Below are 24,148 nucleotides of genomic sequence, written 5' to 3'. Positions count from 1 at the left end.
CCCACTTTTCTCTCAGCTGTTCTGATGTGACCATCAGTGAGACCAGTCTGTAAACTGAGCAATAAAAATACCTCCAGAATCACCTAGCCCTGGAGAAGAGAAACGTCTTGCAGAATCAGGGTCTTACAGAGGTATAAAGTGGCTTTACAGTGAATGCACATCTCGTTGAATTTTTTTTGTGGCACCTACCTACTAAAAGAGAAGCTGTCAGCAGTTTAGGATCATAAGGGCTTTTCCCTCGGCCATTTTCAAAATGTGAATCTTCCATTCTAAAAATGTTGTCCTGTGGAGTGGAAAAGAAGAAAGAAAAAGCATTATTTGGTGAAAGAATATTAAAAAGAAGTTGAGTAGAGTGAAGTATATATGATTCATACTGTGTTTTATGGCTTCAGAGAAGTCAAATGACACTACGTGAGGATCTGGAAAACATGTCGACCTTCTAATCCGTATTGTACTGAAGGCTAGTCAAAACTACAAATACACATGCACAGCTTGTGTCTCATCTATTTTATTTCACATACAATTTCCATGATTTTATTGCATTCTTTTTGTTTCCACTGAGAATGTATCTGAGTAATAGTTACTGAAAAAGCTGGAAATTGAAACTTCTGTCTGAAAAAAAAACCACAAAGCCTAGTTTTCAGACTAGACTTTTTGGAAATACCTTGCAAGTGTAGATTAGTACATAATACAATGCTAAATTATGCTGTTTCTAACATCAAATTCCTCAAATGCAGTTTTAACTCTATAAAGTGAGCTTTTATTTTTTTTTTTTTCATTTTTCAGTATATACAATGAAACTTTTAAAATATACAGGCTGAGAGCAAAGCATATGGGGATATAAACCAAGATTAAAAAGGACTTCAGTCAGCACTAACTCAAATCAAGGTCAGTAAATCCAAAGTAATGGGCTTTTCAGTACACTTAATTACTTTAATTTTAACTGGGGGACCAAATCTGCCAATCAATTTGAATAGTGTGTTTATCTTACATTTTGCAGTGAGGCTAAAACCAGAATAACAGATGCTTTTTGTACAGTAGATTTTTACCTTGACAGAAGACTTGTTGAGGTCACACCAAAAACTTAAATTTCCATTTCCCACCTGCATGTGGTTGATTTGCATTGACACCTAATTAAGTCAAGGAGCCGCAAATCTGGGACAACCCTACTCCCAACAGTTTCTCTGGTTACTTAGGCCTGTGCAACCAGTTCTCAGTTGCTTATACCTAAAAATTCTCTATGAGGTAGATGCTGAAGGTCTTTCTTTAACTAGTATTTTCAGGACCAACTAGCTTTTGCTGTAATAGGAACTACAGTGTGATACACTCTCTTATTTTCCTTACTGAGAGAAAAAGAATTACTTAAAAGAGATCAGCCATCTCTTTTAAGAAAATAAACAGTAAATAAATATCAGAATATATGTCTAAAATATATGTATTGATAGTAGAAAGCAACTAAGATGATGTTACAATATTTTCATAACATATCAGCTCTTCATCTTGATTCTCAAGCACTTACTGCTTCCACAGACCCCACTTTCTTATTCACATAATCCCTTTCCAAACACAGAATCATAGAGCTGCTCGCTGGAAGGGCTTTCTAGATATCATTAAGTCCAGGAGGACTTGAAAGAAAACTATTGTCAACACAGGGTATGGCCAGTTTTGGTTTTGTCTTGCCAACTCATGAAAACCTTCAAGAATGGAAATTTTATAACCTTTCTGGGCAACTTGCTCTCATATTGAAGATTTTTTTTCTGAACTGAGCCTTCCAAGGAACAGCTTGTGACTTTTTCTCCTTATTATATCATCTGCAATGATGGTAAAGATGCAAATAGATGAGAAAAGCATCCACCGTAACTACCTTTCAAGCAATTATAGGCTGGTCCTAAGCTGCCTAAGTCAGCAGACTAAGTCTCAAGCTACAACTTCATGAAAACTTAACTAGTGTGAAATGCCAGAGTCTGGGCTCACAAGTAAAAGTATCAAAATTGTGCACAATACTTTCATCCTCAAGGGCAATGACCTGGTACTCAGTGCTGGAGACTTGGCGCTCCACAATGCTGTGAAAAACGCAAAAAAATATCAACAACTCAAGTTTTGTTCAGCAATTGCTTCGGTAATGTTTTTTTAATGTGAAGATCATTCAGGCAAATAGCTGGTGTCTTTCTCACAAGCAATAAATTCAAGCATTTGGAAGCAGAGCCCTCCCTGGCACCCTGCCTTCCTCATCTTGTTCATCCAAGGCCTGGGCCAGGCCAGTGACCAAACCTACTTCCAAATGGTATTATTTGAAACCTATAGAGTCCATGTTTCTCTAAGTGGGTCACAGGCTACAGTTTTTATTACACGCTTGTTTAATTACATCACGCAAGAATACATCCGTGTGTGGGTATTACATATTTTCAAAGGGATATCAGAAGGACTTCACATTTCACTCCATTTACTGGAGAAAAAAGTGAAGGGAAAATGGACTGTTAGCAGAATGGTCTATCTGGAGGGGCTTACTGCACTGCAAGATAAAAAGTTTGGACACAACTCCATGAAGTTTGATCCCAAAATTCAAGCTCAGTCTCCTAAGGCGTGTTCTTGTAGATGTAGCCTGCCTGGTTATGTTTATATAGTCATCCTGTATACAGTATCTGTAATATCTTGCACAGTATTAAATTTCTTTCTTTGTCTTTCAATTACTTAATAGTCCAGACACATTCCTTGCTTCTATCCAATTTTCTGAAAATTTTCTGAAAATGAAAAAGAAAAATGTTTTTGAATTTCTGCTGTAGGGTCCATATCTAGATCTTGCGCAATAAATAAAAGTGGCAAATTGAGGAGAATGCTAGGCCTCTATTACAGTAATAGAAAATGGCGCTAATGCTACAAGACATTATTGAAAAATGTTATTATCAATCTATGATTTCTTGGAATTTCTTCTTAGTCAATGATAATTGCTCAACCTGCACACCAATGGATATTTGATAAGGCTATAAAGTCAGTAGCATGACAGTGAAAGCAGAATATATTCCCAAAATAATCTCATATGTCATTATAAGACAAATACAAAACAGATGTGGAAAGTGATTTGGTGTAGGAAGGATCTGATTTTTGACTATTCTTCTGGTTTATGTCACTGTAACTCTACTGATATTGGTGTGTAGCTGACAAGAAAGAGAGGAGAACTGGGTCAGCATAAGTCAGAGATGATCTACCCTTGTCTTTGTGTTTGTGGAATAAAACATTTTAAATAAGACGCATGACAAGGAAATCCCACAGTGTTTTTGTATTTCATTTAAAATGCAATGTAGAGACACATTCAATAAGTTTCCAAATGTATGGGCAAGTAATAATGACAATAAATACATCACTGTTAAGTGCCAAATAAATGTATCATGGTTAGTCTGAGATCCCAAGGGAGTTTTGATAAACATGCTATAGGAAGTTTAACCTGTCACAAATCGGGCACCTTGCCCAAATAGCTCTTTGGGTGCTTAACTCAGACTGCCTCTATCTGCAAACCCACAATAAATACAGGCAGCAAAGGAATAAACTCTTTTCTAGATATTTCTTTGCCCTCATTTTAATAACCAAGAAAGCAATATGACTAATGATAGGTACTTGATTGTACTAGTCACTAGTCTGCAGCATTTTCACCCAGATTCTGCCCTGAGATGAAATAGCAGCAAGAGATAAGTAAATTTCAATGAGGGCAAAATTTTATCTTTTCAGTGTTTGTAACGTGTGCTTGATCCTTTTCCAGAGAATTAGCCCGTGTGTCAAACTCAAAATTCAGGCTGTGCTCCTAGTGTTATAAATTGTCCTGTATACCTAAATGATTAATTATAATACAGCTGAAAACCTTTTTGCAGGCAGCAGAGAGCAAAGGCAGCTCTTGGGTAATGACTTGGGCCCAAAATCGGTCTGCTTGGAGCTAGCAAAGACCAAGACCTGAGCGGGACTTTGGACTGCGTGAGTCTGGCCTTTTCTTGCACAGTACAACTAGGAGCTTCTAGCTACAAAGAATGCACATTATTTGCTCTTAGAAAAGATCCTGGTCAGTTTATAATTTTGCTGCCTCTTGAGTTTTACAGTGGATTGAATGTAAAGAATGCTACTGCATTGAGTCAACAAATACCTTTGCCATAAACAGCAAGAAAAACCTTGTATTCACCAAATGCTCACTGTTTTGGTTTTGTGAGGGCTATTATAGTACCCAAGACAGAAATTCATGACGAAGCAAACTTAGTAGGCTGAAGGAAATTCTCTAGAAATGCAAAGTAAAACAATATCTTCAAAGAAAGACCTTTGTTACTCAACAATGAGCCAAATTTGTTGTCCAAACCCCTTCTTTAGTTGCACTGGCAGCCCAAAAAGACAGTACAAAGTACTTCAAAACTCTTTAAGGATCCTTATAGCTAAAAACCTTACTATCACAGAATCACAGAATCACAAAACATTAGGGATCAGAAGGGACCTCAAAATATCATCTAGTCCAATCCCCCTGCTGGAGCAGGAACACCTAGACGAGGCTACACAGGAATGTGTCCAGACAGGTTTAGAATGTCTCCAGAGCAGGAGATTCCACGACCTCCCTGGGCAGTTTGTTCCAGTGTTCTGTTACCCTTACTGAGAAGTTTCTTCTCAATTTTAAGTGGAACCTCTTGTGTTCCAGTTTGAACCTATTGCCCCTTGTCCTACTGTTGGTTGTCAATGAGAAGAGCCTAGCTCCATCCTTGTGACACTCACCCTTTATATATTTGTAAACATCAATGAGGTCACCCCTCAGCCTCCTCTTCTCCAAGCTAAAGAGACCCAGCTCCCTCACTCAACCTTTCTTCATAAGGGAGATGTTCCATTTCTTTATTAATCTTTGTTGCCCTGCACTGGACTCTCTCCAGCAGTTCCTTGTCCTTCTGGAACTGAGGGGCCCAGAACTGGACAAAATATTCCAGATGTAGTCTCACCAGGGCAGAGTAGAGGGGCAGGAGAACCTCTTGTTCTACTAACCACCCCTTTTCTAATACACCCCAGGATGCTATTGGCCTTCCTGGCCACAAGGTCACAGTGCTGGCTCATGGTCATCCTGCTGTCCACCAGGACCTCCAGGTCCCTTTCCCCTATGCTGCTCTCTAATAGGTCATTCCCCAACTTATACTGGAACCTGGGGTTGTTCCTACCCAGATGTAAGACTCTACACTTTCCCTTGTTATATTTAATTAAATTTTTCCCTGCCAAACTCTCCAGCCTGTCCAGGTCTCTGGATGGCAGCACAGCCTTCTGGAGTGTCAGCCATTCCTCCCAGCTTGGTGTCATCAGCAAACTTGCTGATAGTACACTCTATTCCCTCATCCAAATCACTGATGAATAAATTGAATAATACTGGCCCCAGTACTGACCCTTGAGTGACTCCACTATATACAGGCTTCCAACTGGACTCCGCCCCATTGACCACGACTCTCTGGCTTCTTCCCTTCAGCCAGTTCACAGTCCACCTCACTACCCGATCATCCAGACCACACTCCCTTAGTTTAGCTATAAGGATGCTGTGGGAGACTGTGTCAAATGCTTTACTGAAGTAAAGGAAGACCGCATCCACCACTCTACCATCATCTATCCACCTTGTTATGTCCTCATAAAAGGCTATGAGGTTGGTCAAGCACGACTTCTCTTGGTGAAGCCATGTTGACTGCCCCTAATGACCCTCTTATCTGTGATATGCCTTGAGATGGTGCCAAGGATAAGTTGTTCCATCACCTTTGAACCAGGAATGGAGGTGAGGCTGACCAGTCTATAGTTACCCGAGTCCTAATTCTTTCCCTTTTTGAAGACTGGAGATATATTGTTATATTAAGTTGGTGCTGGCTCATTAACCTCTAAGTTTATATCTCATTGTTGCTTCACCATAATCCATAATAAAACCACTGAAAATGAGATATTATTTAGGTCTTCAAATTCCACAAACTCATAATGACAACAATTGACTGCAGGTTGAAGTTAGAGTCACACAACTGCTGGGTCATGGTATGGCATGAATTGTTTCACCTAGTAAATGCTTTGCGTGGTGTGAGATTATGCTTCTGGCTCCTTAAAACACATGTTTTTTTGTAGCACATAGAGTGATAGATGGCAAGACTCAGCCAGAAAGGACTACAGTTCAATCACGGAAATGAATGTAAAATTTATTGTGGTTCCCATTCTTTAGCTCAATGATCTGCCATTTCATGGCTCCAGAGAATCACTTTCAAGAGGCTGAAATATGTCCAAAGTAATGCCCCATATCGTAATACTGAGTGCTGACAAAATACTGTTATCTGACAAGACTTATTTCATATCTTGCTATTGGATAGATTAAGTCAGACAGTGTACAAATGTGACATAATTTTATATATACATATATACATATATCAACTATATACCTACATATACATACATATGCATTTATACCCAGTATGAAAACTAATTTTGGCATCACTGTCTGCAGCTAGCCCATCCAGAGCAGTCTCAACAAAACAAGGACAAGAAAGATGAAAGCATATGCTAACTGATTTTGGTAAAAAAACCAAAAACTAAAACAAAGAAACAAACAACAACAACAACAAAAACAAAAAAAAAAAAAAACACCAAAAACAAAACCAAGAAAACAACTTATTTCCCAGTCTATTACTATTTCTGACTTTTGAGAAAACGTGTGGTTAGTAGGAAAAAGCTAACACACCAGAATGGACAGCACTGACTGCTGAGTTTCAAGGTGACTTTTTTCCTGAAACTTTTCTGGCAATTCACACAGAAACCATCGCAGAACTGCAGAGCCTAATGTAGCAAAAATGCTGCTGGTCAATACTGAATCAATGAAGTGCAAGCAAATGATCTGAAGAGTCTGTGTCTATGGAGTGCATACAGCTACTAAGAAGGTATTACTGGTTTAAATTACAAAGCATGTAAGGCATAAAGAAGTTTGATGGCAGTGAGGCTCTGCAGCTGCTCTAGCGCCATTGAAGGAACTCATGTCCTTCCTTTTGTAACCCCCCAAACCATAAATAAAAAGGAATACATCTCCAGGGTATATCCCAGGGCCTGGGTGATCTCCTGAACAAGCTGCTGAACAATAACATGGCATGGTCTGGAACAATGAAGATACCAACAGCCTTAAGAACTATCACATTCTTCGTTTAATAAAAAAGGTAGAGCTGGCCACAGCTGTGAGCATCATTGATGTTAACATTTCCCTTGCTGTTTTCACAGACTGTTGTGCTACCGTGAAGCACTTTATAAGACAAATAGATGAAAGGGGAAACAAACAAATCACCCCAAAACCCCAGGAAAAAAAGAAAAAAATAACCCCAAATGATTGCCAGCGTGGAGTGCCTGCAGCATCAAAACACACCAGGAAGGAGCATCCACTTGGAGGACCTTAAAGCCAATGGCAACATCACTTAACTCAGTCAGAAATTGCTGGGATTGAAATATTTTATTCTCTGTATTATTCAGCGTTGGTAAGAACACAAGGAAAAGTCCTATTTCCCACTCAGACAAAAACATTCAGATTTGTTGAGGTTTGGGTTTATCCCCTCTACACAGAGTCATTAATGGAGGTGGCTGAATTTGTTGCCCTAGTCACAGTCAGCAGAAACCAATAGGTTCCTCTGAATGATGAGTCGGACCAACTCAGAACTGCAGTTCCCAAGGGCAAGGTCTCTTTTCATTGACCACAGAGGCAGCTTCATCTGAATTAGATCTGAGCTAAAGGTCTTTCTGAAAGAGACACTGAAGCAGCTGTTTGGAGACACCTGACTTTGAAGACAGATGCTGATGGTTTTGTTGTTTGGACTTTTTTTTTTTTTCCCCCCACTCTTTTTCCTCTTTCCTCCTCTTGAATATAGTAATTCAAGATATTTTTTTTATTTTTCTCTTGCCTGAAACAACTTTCTGTAAACATATTTTATGACTATATCAAGGATATTTCACAGAGCCTTTTAAGTACATTTAATTCTATGAGAAATGATTTATTTATGAATTGTGTTACTTTTCAAGAATAATTTTAAGTGGAACAACTGTGCAGGATATGGCTACGTTGTTATTGTTATTATATTTCCTATTTCACACTTAATCTATTGAGTCATGAAAACGGTTAAATATGAGGACTTTGGTTTCAGGTTTGGGAATCATGCTGTTATGGAACTTTTAATAAGAAACCCTTATTAAAGTCATCCCCATGGAATGCTTTATTTTTTTAAAAAAATGAAAGTGCAAATAATTATAATGTGAGAAATTATGCAAAAATCACAAATGTTAAAAGAAATGTAAATGTTGAGGCAAGTGGTAACCATTGGGGAAATAGGTGAAAAGTGATTGAAGCAATAGCACAACTGTTTTAAATCATTAATTATTAAAAAAAAAAAAAAAAAAAGAAAGAAAAATAAAGAAAAAAAATACACACAATGGGTTTCTGACTTTTAGTGTTCAGGTTCCATATGCAATAGGGTTTTTATCCTCACGTATTTTGGGGATGCTGGGCTCTGCAACACCTTTTTTATATTTCACTTTTCCAATTTGAGACTTAGTAGAACTGAATTATCAGAAACCAGTTTTAAAACCCTGTGGGAAATCACTCTACGTGACAGATATTTAGTAAAATCCTGTTCCCAAAGAAAGGTCTCCAGCTTCTGTAGGACCTGGAACTGAAACTCTCTTGGGCTGCTGTGTTGTGCTAAAGAGGACAGGGGAGGAACCTCATCGAAGAGTGTTTACCTGCAAAACTGGTCACGAACTTCTAAGATCCTCCCACTTCTCTGTGATTGCCCAGCTTTCTAACCACTGCACATCTTTGCAGTAATACATGTCCTCTTTTGTAGACCCAAGAAACACTCTTTCCACTGAGCCATTCTATTGATAGATATTCACTGACATTTTGGTACCTGAAAATCTTACTTATGATATTGAGATAAAAGACCTGTTGAGATGACATCCAGCTCTGTGCTTCCTTCTATACATCAATGAACAGAGTTCTTGATTTCTGTTTCTTCTTTATCCTAATATGTCACTGCTAATGCAACGTTTTCCTGGCTTACAAGGTTCAGAAGATGTCTTAAGATGCAGTAGAGAACTCTCATAAGCACAAGTTTTGAAAAACTGTCTCCCTGAACTAAGCTGAATTTGCACAACTCACCCCTCTCAACAGTTCTCACTCAGTCAAATATCAAAAGTCCCACATTTTTCTGCCTTCCTCTGAAATCAAACAAAATATTTGTTAAGCTACCATAAACCTTTGCACAAAGGGAAATGTTTCATATCTATCTATCTATCTATCTATCTATCTATCTATCTATCTATCTATCTTTCTATCTATCTATCTATCATTATTTAATGAAAAGGGAAACATAGCCAAAGGGGCTGTTCAGGAACAGCTGCTTCAATTGATTCATTATTCCAGTTTATGATCTGTAGGTGCTTCTGCTTCTAACTGGAAGACAAATCAAGTGTCAATGTCAAATAGTGAAGACTTGTTCACACCTGAACATACTAGTTTGCATACTAATAATGGTATTATATGAAGAATAGCCTCTTTCAAATGACTGTGCAACATACGTAAATAAAAGGAGGGCAGGCACAGTCAAACTGAACAGCTGTTCAAAAACGAGGTATATGTTTGTGAACTTGGTTTTGCATTATTTAACAAGCTAAAAACACCAGACTTATCTGACTTCCATACAACATTTTTAGGGAGTTGTTGTTGTTTTTAGTTATGTCATTTAACTATTTGCACCAATTTTAAAGCACTGCTTAAATTTATAATTTGGGTAAAATATTGTTCTGATTCTGGATGACACAAATAAATGAGCAGATGTGAAAAATATGAAGGAATTTCATTATAGTGTCATTATACTACTTATCCCTTTAGAAAAATCTGCAAATATAGAGTGATTAGAAGAAAGAAAAAAAAATCAAACACAGAGTTAACATGAATGACATATTAATCTCGACTTATTAGTAAAGACACCAAAAATGTCATCCCAATGGCATATCAGGCACTAGATACCATCAAGGATATTGAACAATTCTCAGAGGACACTGAGAATTAGAATGCCTTTGTATTGCAACTTTCTGGGTTGTCAAGTGCAATACATCACCTAAGATCACCGTCTGGCTCATACAGGATGACCTCTGGAAATATAACCACCATACAATGACTGTCTGTTCCAGTCAAGTTATTAAGTGGTCTGCATATGTAAGCAATAAGATACACAAACCTAAACTGGTACACGTAACTGAACTACATAACCTAGAAGTCTCAGTTCTTTAAGTGTACTTACTCTTACCCCCGACATATTTTCCATTAAAAACATTTGGAACAGATTCTAATTGCTTTAGCAGATTCTACTATTATGTTAAATAAATTATTGGACCGTACTCTATTACACAATTGTATTAGTTTTCTATGGTTATTTTTAGCATTCAAGACCACTGCTTCCCCCTTTGTCTTCTGGATTTCCTGTATGTTATTAGACTGTGGTGAGGTCAGGCATCAGAGGAAATAACAGCAGTGCTAACTCTTAGACCCAATGTTTTATGAATTACTGAGCATCAGTGATGTAATGGCAATAAATCTAACCCAGTCTCAGTCTTGTGTCCTGCTGTAAATAAATGAAGTTAGCAAAGGTGCTATTTTATTCAAGAGCCTTCCTGATGAGAACTAAAATGCTTCCCCCAGGGGATTGTTTGTAAAATTGCTTCTATAATTAGGGTGCTGTTTAACAAGAGAAAGGTTCTCCAGTTTTCCTGAGGAACTTTCATGTCTGAGTCAAGAGTATCTTATTTACAACACAAAAACGACTGCAAATTGGGGAAGAAACATAAAGAAAAGACTTAGTCAAGTGGAGTTAACATATAAGCATATGGCTGAGATTTTCTAATTTCCCAAGTGATTTTTGCATGCTCCTGAGTTGGGCACCCAATTTAAGACTTGCTCAAGGACTCCGATTTTCACCAACTACCTTCTTGGGCAATTTAAAATTCTGATACTTGAAACTGTTAGTCACTTCTGAAAATTAAGGCATATGACTGTCTCGCTTGTTAGCTTATGTGCTTTTCAGTTCCTAGCATGGAAAAGTCTCTAATTTGAGCACAGGTACTAACTAGTCTTCCAAAATCTGATTCTGAGTGACAGAATAAGGAGCAAGCATAGAAAAACTTTATGAACTCATTTTTCCCTTTAATAAGACCTACTGAGCATGCTTTCAGGGAATTTGTGCAAATAACAAAGGGACAGAGAATTACACCCACAGCAACTACTGTAACAGCTATAAGGCTTTGCATTTTTCTCTAAGATACTGCAGTCTATCTGCAACATTTCACTCAGACAAGCCTGTAAAGTGTCAAGTCTAGCCCAGTGTTCCATATGTATTCAGATTTAAAACAAACAAATGAAAAAAAACAAACCAAATCAACAAAGTCCTGAAATACAGAAGCTGAAATTCTGACCCTTTAGGCAATTTTGCTTTTCCTGAGGCAAAGCTTAGATCTGCAATCTGTGCAATAAGCAATTCTCTTTCCTCTTTGTTCCCTCCACTTGCTTTCAGTGTCACACCACCCAGCCCTTCTGAAGCCTCATTTTATTTTTCTTCATTAGTAAAAAATAATATCCCCAACATGTTAATAACTGGTATTGCATTAGAGAACAATGCATTTGAACTTCTATTGTGTACAAGGAGACATAACTAAAAGTACATAATTATAACCTCTCTCTGCGACAAGTTGCATTTATTCCTCACAGTGCTCTGTTTAAGAGCAATGTATTTCTCATGCAGGTTAGGTTTTTTGATTTAAAAAGTAAAGAATGTTTGATAATATTTTCTCAGTGCAACAAAAACTTCGCTGACAAAGAAACAGATGGTTTTTAAGTGCTTTTGATTCAGAGCAACTGAAAAAAAATACATTAAAGTTCACTTCTTTATTCACTATCTTGCCTGCTTTTCTAGCACCCAAGAGTCCCCAGAAGAGAAGTCAGTGATGCTGGCAAGAGTATGTAATGCGCTCAGCTCCTATGTCTATATATGTACACTCATAAATAAGAATGCACAGTGTCAGTGGAGCTAATCAGCATCCAATCAGATAACCCAATTACTGATATTTATATTTTCAAAGAAGAAATGCTGCCTTTCATTTAACAGAACTTTGGCTCAAAATTCTGGCTGCTTCACCCATTAAGATCACAGTCTATTGTAGTGTAGTGTAGTATACTATTGTACAATATAATCTAAATCAATTTTGTTCAATTTTGTTTTGTTAAAGCAAACTGACAAACACACCAGCCTCTTGCATGAAAGAAGGAATTCTCCTTAAGTTCTCTTGATTTCTGGGATAATTTTCTGTAGCTAATTTTAATGCAATCCAAATTATTAAGTTATTCATCTTTTTTTTCCAGAAAGAAAGATGACAATCAGATTACTTCACTTTCCATCAACCACCACCAGACCACAGCCACAGTGTGGAATTGTTATGGTCATGAACTGAATTAGGCAGGACATGTCTGTACTCAGAGAAAGGTTAAGGACTGTAATAAAAAGCCCTACGGACTGCAATTAAGGGTGATACCACCCCAAATGTGGTGTGATCCCTGAGACTTTCATGCATATCTTCTCAGGCCCTGCTCTCAGAACTTCGTTCTGAAGCCCACTGGAGTCAAGTTCAGTGAACGCCAGAGGAATCTTTCTCGTATCCCTTGCCATGTTTATGTGTTAACTTGAGGTCACAGAAAATCCTTCCAAATGACTATGAATTAAAACAGTTGTTCTCCATCAGCATCAATTTTAAAGTTTGAATTGACGAATATATGACTTCTAAACTTGCATCCGTACCAGCACCCTTCTGCTTTTTGTCACCATTAAAGTGATGGCAATAAACACTGAAAAGAAAACTGATGTTATTAATCCATATTGATTACTTGTTTTAGAATATATGACTGTAATGCAAGCTTCATTTGCATTTATGCAGATAAATGTTAAATGTTTAACCGCACTAGGCTGTTGATCCTTGAAATGTATAATTACCCGCAAACACATACATGTACAAAGAAAAATAATAAGACCTGAAATATTAATCATCTCACCTGTTGTGCCAAATCACCCTTTTAATTTGTTATCCATAAACAAAAGTACCTTTAGGCAATGAGCTGAGTTGTCTCCTCAGTGACTCTTGTGCAACCCCACTGAAAGCCAATATAACTATAGAAAATGTGAGTTTTGGAGATTATCAAGCAGGATGCATATCAGATGGATCCGTGTGTTTTTTGCACATCCACAATATAAATGCAATTTTTAAAGCACTGGGTTGCTTCCACACCACCTTGCCTTATAGCCTTACAACTGGAGTGTTTCCTTACTGTAAGTTAGCCCTGAATCCAGAAAATTTGATCCTAATTGGTAAGGAAAAAACACATGCCCTTTTATTTATTTATTAAAATCTTTTCAGACCATTTGCAAGATAATGCTGCTCAGTTTTCTGTCACCTTGGATGTAAACATTTCAACAGGAGAAGGTGTTTGGGTTGTTTCAGGCATCTTCTGAACTCTGCTGAGCTTATCTTTTCTTTATAGATGAAACTTTGTTTACCTAAGATTTGAACACTGATTACAAGTCCCTGAGAAACAGGAGACAGTTTTTGAAACTTTATCAGCTATAATTGGTTCCTGTCAAAACGTAAGTCCCTCAGAAAGTGAAGAACTCAGAGCTGTGGCTTTGTAGGAAAAGTGACGAAACATCTGCGATGATGCTGGAGTTTCCTTGTAAGAAAAATCTCAGGAGGGCTGGGAAGGTCAGTCTGTCCCAAACTGCACATTTAAAGATGCACAGAAGACCTGTGGGAATGAAATGTGTCCTTCCCCTTTCCTTTTCTTTTGTATGAAAACATTAAAATTAACACTGACAAATGGAATCTGAAATACAATAACCTACCTGTCTTCCCGTTTCAGGAGGTATTAGTGGTAGTAGAGAAATCAAATTGCAGGATTGGCATTTTATTCTCCTATCAGTGGCTAAGCATCTGCTCGAGAGCCCATTCAAGTCTATGACACTCTCTTCTCATTTTTCAGTGGCCTCTGATTTAGGGCCTCAGAAGACCAGAAGAAGCATCATTTTTTGTACAGATCAAAGAAACAGGAATTTTAAAACTACACTTATGCCTGAAAACTTTTTATTTGTCAATGTTAAAATAAAATCTCAAATTGCTGACTGAAGGCAGCTAGAATAAACCAGAACAACCTATGTATCTACCTCAAGGACTTTCTGGTACTTTCTGTAAAGCTGTATTCACTGTTTCCTACTGTATCTTTCCACAGAAAGCAATTCTGTAAACACTATTACAGTACCTTATTTTATAGACAAAGAACAAGAATTTAAAGCTTTTTAAAAATGTTATTTGATTTTTTATGAATGAGGTCGATGCCCAGTAGCAGTTAAAAAGGCAAATTTAAAGGTAGGAGTTTCAAGAAGAGAAATAAAGAACAAAACTAAGCAACTTGATGCCTCTATAAATGCATGGCATTCCTGCATTTTCAGTACTGCATGAAGTTACAGTTCTCTAACTTAAAAAACACACATTGCACTGGAAGAGAAAGGAAGACTATTTTCAGTTTGTTCTAAAATGAAAAACTGGCAGGTAGAAGGTTTAAAACAAATTGAAAGGTTGTTCCTCACATGTTACAATTTGTAGGGCATGGGATGTTGTGCATACTTAAAAGATATATGAGCTCAAGAAATGCCAGCACTAATTCATCAAAACCAAGTCACAGAAAAGCATTAAGCACAGAGGTTCCACCCCTGGTTCAGGAAATCTCTGAACAACAAGTGCTGGAGCCTGGGAGACAAACTATCCCACTAAGCACTGCTGCATGCTCGCCGCCTTATTCTCATCCACTGGCATCCACTATGGGCCCTTGTGAGAACCGAGATACTGGGCTAAATGAGCCTTTGGTCTGAACAGATTTGACTGTTCTTATGAAATGAGGCATAGAGAAATTAGGTAATTTAGCCAGGAAATCTATTCCAAAGCAAAAAGCTAATGTTCTAGTTCCTGAGCCTTGTCCAATGTCATAAACAAAAGTATATAGTCCTGCCCCAAATTCTGGTAAAGCTAACAGCAACTTAGCTTACTCAGCACATGCAAAACTGTGCCCAATGTGCCAAGTAAAACTGGTAAGGATCACTTGTGATGGGGAGAGTGCATCAGCCTTTGTGCCCAGTTAGCCTTTAGTCTCCCTGTGATTCACAAGGAATACCTCTGTTGGGTTCCCAATGCAAGAACAAATTGCCATATGCAAATAGCCACTTGTTTTTTATTCACTTGGCTTTTACAAGAACTAGCAGCGGAAGCAAAAAATCCCTCTCACAGATTTCCAGCTCTAAAGCAACTTAATATTAATTAGCTAAATAATTGTATAAACAAAAACTAAAAATAATTAAGTCATTTCACTGCAAATAAAGATTAGATAGTGCATCGCAGACAATTTCACACAGACTTTTTTTTTAACTGACTTTCATTATTCAAATACAGTCAGTTAAGACTCATGTGACAATATTATTCTAAAATGTTCCCATCATATCTGACACTTATTAAAATAATCTAATCTGTTCAAACATATTGGAGGGGAGAAGAGCTGATACATAATTATCTCTTTCCCTAAATTGTTCTTTGATTTGGTTTCAAGGTTCAAACATCCACCCAGTTTTTGTGTTTATAGCCAGCACTGATGTCACTGGGAGAAACAGAACGGAAGACAGAGGTGGAGGTTGAGTTTGAAGATAAATTGAATAAAAACATTAGAAGCCACTGGATAAGAAAAGCAAACAAACATCCAACAAGTCCACCTCTGGTTTCATAACTCTTCCTTGTTTCTTGATGTATATAATATCCTTCCTTTTCCTTTTTAATCATGCAAACTTACAGCTGCCTTTTTAAACATTTCTTGACTCAACTTCAAGTGCCTCACTTGATACCGTATGTCACATATTTCCTCTTCTTTTTGTGAAATGGCTTCAGATAGAATGGCTTAACCTTACTTTCCCGCTGTCTGGATTTTGTCTCTTGGTATTCAGAAGCCTCTTTCTATCTTAAGTGTCATTCATTTTAAGTCTTTTCATCAAATTTTGGTCACAGGTTTTAAATTCTGCACTGTTAATCTTCTTAACTAATATAAGAAGTTAAAAACTCATTTATTACAAATTGTACCACGATGAGGATACATGCCTACATAGAGCAGTTAAAGGGCAGTAGGAGATTCCTGGCAGAACATCAGTGAGTGTAAGCTGCAAAGAGAAAATGAAGTGACAATAACAGGATGTAAAATAGACCAGGCTTGCTCTATCTTACAATGTCCAGATGCTTTTTCTTTTCGGCTGCACTCCTACCTTTCTACCACCTCTACCTTGTCATTACATTAGTTTTCAGTCATTTATATAATTTTCAGCATGGGAATTGATCTACTGTCTTAGATGACAATGTCTAAGGAAGAACATCAAATGCTTCTAACAGACATACATGTGTGCACTGTTACATTTCAAGAGTCTTCCTTACTAAAATCTAAATTTAACAGCAGTACGTAAGTTCATGGCTTTTTGAAGGCTGATGTGGATTGTTTTTAATGGGATAATAATTTGCCTCAATTCTTGTACAATTAAATTGTATCTGAAATCTCATACTGCTTCCTGAGTTCCCTTCTTGAATTCAATTTGTATAATTCTATTCTTTCTAGTTCAGAGAAATGTAAATCAATATTCGGGAACTTTTCTGAAATGCATTGCTTCTGAGTGACTGCCTAATTTTATTTCAGTATTTTTATTTCATGATTGTGAACATCCCAGATATGATTATAGGTGAGAAAGACAAGCACTATTTCTAAAGTTGCATAACTCTCTACATTGACAAAGCATAAGGCAGGAGAACTATACCAGCTGACCATGTTTCTGGCAATTTACATCAGGTAAAACAACTTCTACTCTCTGAAATTAGGCTCTAATCAAAGTCTAGAGGAAGTAAATTATCTTACACTAAGGAAGAGTAAAATACTGAAAGTCCCAATTCTTCCAACATACTTCCCTGTTGTCACCTATTCATGTTTCTGACTGTCCATTTCATGACACAGTGTCCCCTGGCACTAAAAGACCCCAAATCTCCCTCCCTTTCCCCTTCCATGTCCTGTCTATGGTGCTGCCTATAGAGGGTCTGTGAGACTGAAAATCAGTTTGTCCTTTTGAAGTATTTAAATGCGGAAAGTCTTCAGATTTGGTTTTACTTTACATATATGAGTAATCTCACTGAAAACAATGAAATAATTTGCTTAAGTTCATTCTGAATGTGGTTCTGAGACTGTTTTTCATAAAATCACCTTAGTGTGCAATTGAATGCATAGGTAATTAGTGCTCAAATTTGACAGACTGCCACATAAAGCCTAATCCTAGCTCTACAGAAATCAAAAAGTAGCTACTGATCACTGTGAATGAGATATTGGGTTCAGTCTGGATTTGTTTCTGACCGTGCTGCTTACTGACCAAATACATAAAAATCTGTTGTAGGTATAGCTGAATAAAATCCTCTTCTTTTTATTTCTTTCCACCAAAGGAATAATTTTGGATCAGGATTTGATCTTACTCAGATGGCTAATGGGTCTCATGAGATCAAGTCATTGCTTCATACAAGTAAGACGTTAGGCTTTTTGTAAGTACTTGAAATCTCCAACTTTTCTTACTACCTTCTACTATCTGTTTTAAAGTATTTCCTTATTTATTATCTTTAATACCCCATGAAATATACTAATTGTAAAAATATCTAAGTCATTAAGTATTATCTAAACTACTTGCTACGTCAGCTAAAATAACTGGATTCTATATTATCTTTCTACAAAAAATAAAAAGGCATTTTCCTTTATTTTACATTAGCCCTCTCTTTAAGACTTTTATTTTGTGGTTCTGATATGTGGCTGTTTTTATAATGTCAGGAAAGTACCTTGAGTTAAAAAATTTATTGTGCTATAATCTTTGTACAGAGAGATTTAGCAGTTCTGTATTAACTATCATTTACAATGTCTTCTTATTATCTCCTGTCAAGGTAATCCTTTTTACAGTGGGTCATGGCTTTCTGATATCTGCATAAAAACACAATTGCACAAAGAAATAAAAGCCAAATTCAGAAACCTGCAAATGCTGAGCAGAAAGAGCTTGTATTCCAGCTTGCTTCCTGCAAAATCCTTTGAAAGGCTGAAGAGCCTTTTGAGTGCAAGCACTAATCTGCAGCCTTGTATCACTACGTTTGAATGTAATGAGATTCCGGTAAACACATGCACTCCATGTCCACACAGCGAGCCCAGTCTAAGAGCAGCTTATTTTCAGTTACTTCCAGGAAGCTAAGACCAGACCTGAAATCCTACTTACAATGAACCGAAAATGCCTGTGCAGGGCACAGCCTGAGCAAGACATTCTCAAGTTTGCTTATGGACAAGGCTTAAGTCATGAAGAGGGTTCTTTCACAATCAAAACTCCCACCGTCTTCTCTGAACTTTACTGTTTTGACTCCCTTTTAACCTCTCCTGAGGTTAAACAAAGCTGACTTCCCCCATTACTGCTCTATTTAACCCCTCAAATCTTTAAGAGAATACATAAATGTTGTACTCGTGTCTCAATCATTTATTTTTATATTATGCCTGTTGAAAGCATCTTTGTGGCCATTTCATGTTAAATTATGTCCAATCTTTCCATGTCTTAAATTCATTATGAGGTTCATAGGTTTTTAGTCAGGAATTTAAATTCATGATCTAGACTAAACTCTACTGACTTCACGGGATTTGTTCTTCAGTAAGTATTCCAGGAAAAGATCCTAGGTACAGAAACAGTAGGCAGATGAAGACTTATTCATTCATTACTCCCACACTTGGGTAATGAAACCAGATCCCTGTTTCTTATAACAAAAGATGATGAAATGCATAAACAGAAAGGTTTGTTAAAACAGAATAAAATAAATTGTTTTTCAGAAAAAGTAAACAGAGTTAAGCACCTCAGCCAGCTCTAATTAAATTGAATGTGCCACCATGACTATTGTTGATATACCACCTTCACGATCACTGATGCTTAGCCAAACAGAAAATGAAACTTGGATCAAGTAAAGGGAAAAAACAACGGCACTATCACTCCACAGTTTTCTGCTTTTTGACACATGGTTTGCATTGTAGCTGCACTCATATCCCTCATGAAACTCTTTGCAAGCTTGTAAGTAAACATTAGCTACAGGGAGTAATGCTGATCTGTACAAATGGCAAAACACTTTCAGGTTTCATGTTGGTTCTGTACTTCAAACAACCTGGAAGTATAGGATGAAATGATTAGAGTTACTGCTTTGAAAAAGTAATCAATGCCATTTGTTTTCTGATTACACATATAGCATTTCATAATTAAAAAAAAAAAAAGTCATACCTCAGGGCAAAAAGCTCAAAGAACTCACTGGAAGAGAATCTTCACCTATTATATTTTTTTTTCCTAATTCTGCTTCAAGAACTGTTTTCAGGTCACTGAATCAATCAGTATATATGCTTTTACTGTTCCCATGAAGAAAAAATCTGTATTATCTGAGAAGCTGCAGCACAGAAAACGGACCGATTTTTGAGAATCCCAGTATTAAGATTTTTTTTTTTTTTTTTTTTTTTTTTTTTACACAAACATCTTATAACTATCCACAGTCTTGGCCCTTGTATGTGTAGAGGGTCTTTGAAGGGCATCTTAAGATTATCCAGTGGACAGATAGGTCTATCACTGCTATTTAGTTGTCTGGGGATTATTTTGGCCTGGAGACATAGGATCATTTTCACATGACAATGATTAAAGCTTCATCTTTAAAGAAATCTAAATTGCAGAGAGCAAAACCAATCAAGGTCAAAACACTTTGCCTCAGCAGAAGGCTAAGGACTGGAGAAGAACCCATAACGTTGGTGACATGCTCAAACAAGACGTGCATATCACCAATAAGATGATGCCACCGCTGTTTATTATCTCACTGGCATAAAAACACATAGCATGAAAAAAAGCAGATTTCTTTCAATAATTCTTCATCTTTCCTTTTCTTCTGCTAATACTTCCCTAGCTGTGTTGTGAGCAAATATTTCTGCAGCATGAGACAGATTAAACTATTTTTTTTCTGTTTTGTCAAAAGACATGATCAGGCAAAACATTTAAGTAAGGGTAAACTTAAGGTATGTGAATAATGCCATTGCCTGGAGCAAGGCCAATATTTCAGGAGGACAGCAGAAATCTGAACTTTGCACCTTCTTGCTTACAAATGGAAAGGTCTCAGATGAATCATGTATTTATCTAATGGATTGTTTCTCTTTAAACAAGGAAGAAAACAGAATATACTGTGCATTCATCACTGCCAGTTTGCATGTTAGGAAATGATTTTTAAGACAAAATCTATGAAATGAGCTTTCAGTTCAGCATGGAAATTATGAAGAAAAAATAATTTTCTCTTGTTTCTGTAGTGCTCCACTCTGTCACTGATGTTGCCCATGTCATATTCCCACTTGAATGAGTGATAAGAAACGTTTATATCCAGATCAAGCCACTTACTCAATTTTCCTGGTGTGGTTTATATTAAATACAGAAGAAGGCAGAAAGCTAGTAATCCCTGAAAGCATCCTCCTGATGAGTCAGACTGAGCTGTTAGCAAAACTCTAGTCACTTGTTACCAGGCTTTTAACTCCATGTAGCACAGAGGTGTGAAAAGGATTGAGTGAATTTTAATACATCTCTTACCGTGAGCAGTGCTACTTGAGCTTTGCACTCACACAGCACATGGCATGTGACAATGAAAACTTTGGTATTCCATTTCTCTTCAGCAATTTTGTCACTATGCTTTTTAATCCAATAGCATAAACTTTATTTTACATGTAAGAACAATCAAGATTGGTTTAGATTTTAAAAAGAAATAGAAATATCTCCAACTCCTCAGCTTTCTGCCACGAATCGTATTATATGTTTTTATGCCAGATATTCTGCACATAAAATAGATTACTTTGAGGCTGATATTTAATTTGCTTAATTAATTTCATTGTGAAGGCATGTTTGAAGCCACATTGCTGAAGGATTCCTTCAAGGTAACCATTTAACAGCTAAGTAACCTTTAATTACTTTGCTGTAATGATACACATCTAAGACAGATATTGTTATACTGTGACATCTGAGCACTTTAACCTAAAGGTAGTTATTAGCACTCCCATGCAAGATTCATTATGAATCATATTTCATTAATGGAGAGTATTGTGTTCTCATCTGATTATGTACTCAAGAACGTTATTAACATATTTCCCTGAGTGTGACCATGTTGCAACTCACAGGAATCCATAGATTTTCATAAATTGGGTAACATTTCTTAACTAAAATGGGTGTTATCATACAAGAGAAAAGTTAAATGACAGTTCTTCTGGAACTGTTTGACACCTACACTAAATAGGAAGAGAGTTGTTTGGGGTTGGACAATGTATATAATTATGATTAGCTGTGCAATATTTGTAGAAGAAAGAATTAAAATGCAAATTAATGCTGCACTGCAAGAATCATTAGTTGTGATTTATATCACTACAGGTGAGAAGACAGTCCAGACTTGTAGATGACTGCAGATGAACACAAATTAGAATAGTTTAGATGACATAGCAAGTCACTGCCAATTCTAATAGGCATGAAATCATCATGATACATTTATTCATTCTACACGATACCTCTATCTAAGTTTTCCAGTGGTAACTGGTTTTTCATCCAATGTGTACTGGTTGTTCATCCAATGTGTTTTGCACATTCCTTTCTGACTCACCGAGCTAAAGACAAACCACATTTTAAAAACAAAGTTCCCTTCTGGGAATAAATAAAAGTAACCATATGTGAATTGTACACGGCAAATAATACAGAAGCTGAAATGAAAGAAAAAAAAAACAACAGTTATTACCTCTTCTTTTCTTGAGTTTCCAAGTAATGGTAGAAAGTTACTCACCCTTTTCCAATGAAATGAGTTACTTCGGAAATAACTAATTTACTCAAAGTCCAAAGAGGCATGAGTGAGTCAGAGGAATGTATTTTATCTGAATCAATTCAAAGTCACTAAATTATTTGTCTTATATAAATGAGGGAGAGGCAAGGGAAGGAACAGAAGGGCACAGCACATTTTCTTCACAGGAATGGTATTTGAGGGACAATACAGAGATTCTGTATGGTTTATTCTCAGGAGCTCAAAGAGGAGCCTGCACATTTCCAAACAGACTTACTGAGTGCCACAGAGAGCAAGTTATTACAAACTGTGTAAGCTAGAACTGAGAATGAATGGAAGAGTAATATTTTTTTTCCCCAACTGACTTCAAGTGGTTTTATTCTTAGACTTTTAGGACAGAAAGAATTGCTGTGATCACTTAGTTTGATTTCCCACATCACACAAGCAGTAGGCATATAGGACAATGATAAATGTTTAAGACACTGCCTGTTTCAGTACTATTCTTAATCTTCCACAGTCTTTCAGCAGTAAATTGATTAATTCTTCATTGCAAAATTTACATGGACTAATGTATAAGGAAGATAATTATTTATGCCTATGCACTGCTTCCATGTCTGTTATTTTTAGATTATTTTATGCATAGTCCTCTGTTCTTTCCCTGCATAAAATACAATCTCTGTCTAAGCCATGACCCATTCCGAAACTGGATTTTTTTCTTGCTGACAGGTACTATTGCATCAATCAAGCATACCTTGCTGTGCTGGATCTCCTATTGTATAAAGAAGGATGAAGGATTTTGTCTCCTGTCAGACTTTTAAGATCTTGAAATACCTGATTGTTAATCTCTCTGTGTTATCTTATGCCAGCAAAACATGGGATGCAAAAAGATGAAAGGTTGTACACTGATAGAAACCATTTTCTTTATCCTTTGTAAAGGTATTTAGCAAAGTTAGAAAGTGACACAATATTTAACCTATATATTCTCTTGTTTTGCAGAGATCCTGCACCTTGCGGCCATCTTCTCTGTGTGCATGGCATATATGGGATCAATTCTTATTCACTTTCTTACATGATTCATTTAATTCTCTCCTTAAGAAGCAAAGTACTAATTACTGATCAAAGCATCAGGTTTTAGCATTATATTCTTACTAACCTATGGAATTGTGGAATTTTATGATTTGAACACAGTAACAAATTTGAGACACTGTAAAACACAGCGCAGAGAAGAAACTCAGTTTCAAAACATTGTAAAGGCAAGGAGGCATCTGGAAAGTATTATGAAAGCATTTTCACATAAATATGAGTCTGTACCTAAAAATGGGGATGGTCAAGACAGTAAGAGAAGAACAATTATTTCCTGTTCCACCAGGTAATTGCGGGAAATACCTATGCACTGCTGTTTACTAACAGAAAGAGTAGCTTCACCTGCAGTTGCTCTGCTTTTTATCAAAGGAGAAATAAGATCTAATTGTTGTGGAGAAGCCAGTTCTGTCATGCCAAATGCAGCTGTTGATGAAAGAAAGAGATGTATAAGGAGCTTGGAAGCACACCAAGGAGGCCTCACATTGCGGAAAGTGACTTTTGTCTTTCCTAAAGCTGTTTGAAAGATTGCTTTTAAATGCATGAGCGTTTTCATCTTTCCTTTGGGGAAATGCCCCCTTTCTGGGAATTCTGAGTGACTGAGAATCTTACAGCCAGCAGCAACATCAAGAGGAGGTTTTGGGGAGATGCTCTGGCATAAGCCTCTCCACCATTGCGGAGCAGCCTGCAGCATGGTCGTACGCAGCCTCTCTGGGTCCCTTCCTGGGACGAACCGCAGACCAGTCCCCATGCTGATATACCATAAAGCTCACACACTGTGAACACACAGAAATGATAAATATTACGTTTGCCTGAAAGCATGGAGATAGACAGTATTATCAGATTTGCATGTAACTAAATATATCCTACAGCTTTTAAAAATCAGGCCTGAAAGGCACTTCACAACACATCAACTCTCATATCATTTTAGACAAAGTCCAGTGAAGCTGATTAACATTAATAGGGTCTTGGTTAGGTCTTTATGTCTGATTATTTAACATAACTGGTTAGTTTGCTGCTCTGCATTTCACAGCCCTGTGTCCTGTATGTGGAGCATCACCCA

At 37.0% G+C, this 24,148-nt stretch overlaps 1 protein-coding gene across 1 annotated transcript in view; it reads right to left on the bottom strand.

Moving 5' to 3' along the window:
• The window catches only part of SEMA3A (semaphorin 3A), a 171,309-nt gene that overhangs the window by 68,446 nt on the left and 78,715 nt on the right, over positions 1–24,148 (bottom strand). Inside the window, exon 5 of the mRNA XM_082043751.1 lies at positions 190–283. Within this exon, the coding sequence (XP_081899877.1) occupies positions 190–283 (94 nt within the window). The remainder of the gene's footprint in view (positions 1–189; positions 284–24,148) is intronic.

Source organism: Streptopelia decaocto, assembly GCF_964273445.1.
Source record: "Streptopelia decaocto genome assembly, chromosome: 1".
NCBI classification, from domain to species: Eukaryota; Metazoa; Chordata; class Aves; order Columbiformes; family Columbidae; genus Streptopelia; species Streptopelia decaocto.
This window is presented reverse-complemented; position numbering and strand designations above follow the sequence as displayed.